A 1,354-nucleotide genomic window follows, 5' to 3' on the forward strand; every position below is an offset into this window, starting at 1 on the left:
CCATGAACAACCAGATTCACAGTGCGTACATGCAAACCATGAACAACCAGATTCACAGTTCGGACATACAAACCATGAATCATCAAATTTATACTCCGAACACTCAAACCACTTGTACACGACAGGTAAAAAAAACAAACAAAAAGATATAGTGGACAAAACACAGCCACATGACATTATTAATGTTTTATTACACTGTTTTATATAATTCTAGTGTAGTAACAGTTTTTAAAAGTTTATAATAAAGCTTTTCGACAACAACTCAGCTTATTTTCCATAACTACAACAAACAGGATCAACAGTAAAACACACCTTACCATGAAAACAGTTAAGCATACTTTATGGAGAAAAGGAAAACATAAGAGTTAATCTTCTTTATTTAAATACATCTTCTGTATCCAATCAGAAGTATGGACTGTAAATAATGAAGTGATACGGACAATGATTGGTTCATTTCCGTAATACAACAGTCCCGTAAAAGACTTTTTCTTTTTCTTCATTACAAACTGTCAGCTTTGTTGGTTGTGTGTGATGTTTTTCAGGAAAAAACATTGTCGCAAGAAAACCTGTATAAAAAATAAAACAGGTAAAGTTTCTCTACTAAACAATAAAAAGTTGTAGATATTGTTTAAAGATAAATAATGCACGTGCTAGGTCTCAATATATAAATAGAATGTTTATAAATGTTTAACAAATACGGACAAAAATCCTACATTTGTACAATATTGGATTGGGTATTGGAAGACCTGTGATCAAAGTAGGGGAGGTAATAGTTTAGTTTTAAAGAAAATACATCAGAATGTAACACTAATAGATAATTTATTACCATGTAACACTGATAGTTTATTACCATGTAACACCGATAGTTTATTACCATGTAACACCGATAGTTTATTACAATGTAACACTGATAGTTTATTACAATGTAACACCGATAGTTTATTACCATGTAACACTGATAGTTTATTACAATGTAACACTGATAGTTTATTACCACGTAACAGTGATAGTTTATTACCATGTAACACTGATAGTTTAAGACCACGTAACAGTGATAGTTTATTACCATGTAACACTGATAGTTTATTTCCATGTAACACTGATAGTTTATTACCAAGTAACACTGATAGTTTAAGACCACGTAACAGTGATAGTTTATTACCATGTAATACTGATAGTTTAAGACCACGTAACACTAATAGTTTATTACCAAGTAACACTGATTGTTTATTACCACGTAACACTGATAGTTTATTACAATGTAACACTAATAGTTTATTACCACGTAACACTAATAGTTTATTACCAAGTAACACTGATTGTTTATTACCACGTAACACTGATAGTTTATTAC

At 30.5% G+C, this 1,354-nt stretch overlaps 1 protein-coding gene across 1 annotated transcript in view; it reads right to left on the minus strand.

Moving 5' to 3' along the window:
* Positions 1 to 205: 205 nt before the first annotated feature.
* LOC106473109 overlaps positions 206 to 1,354 on the minus strand; it is a 21,134-nt gene continuing 19,985 nt past the window's right edge. Inside the window, exon 9 of the mRNA XM_022401608.1 lies at positions 206 to 566. Within this exon, the coding sequence (XP_022257316.1) occupies positions 451 to 566 (116 nt within the window). The 3' untranslated portion in view covers positions 206 to 450. The remainder of the gene's footprint in view (positions 567 to 1,354) is intronic.

The sequence above is a fragment of the Limulus polyphemus genome, unplaced genomic scaffold (assembly GCF_000517525.1).
Source record: "Limulus polyphemus unplaced genomic scaffold, Limulus_polyphemus-2.1.2 Scaffold5890, whole genome shotgun sequence".
NCBI classification, from domain to species: Eukaryota; Metazoa; Arthropoda; class Merostomata; order Xiphosura; family Limulidae; genus Limulus; species Limulus polyphemus.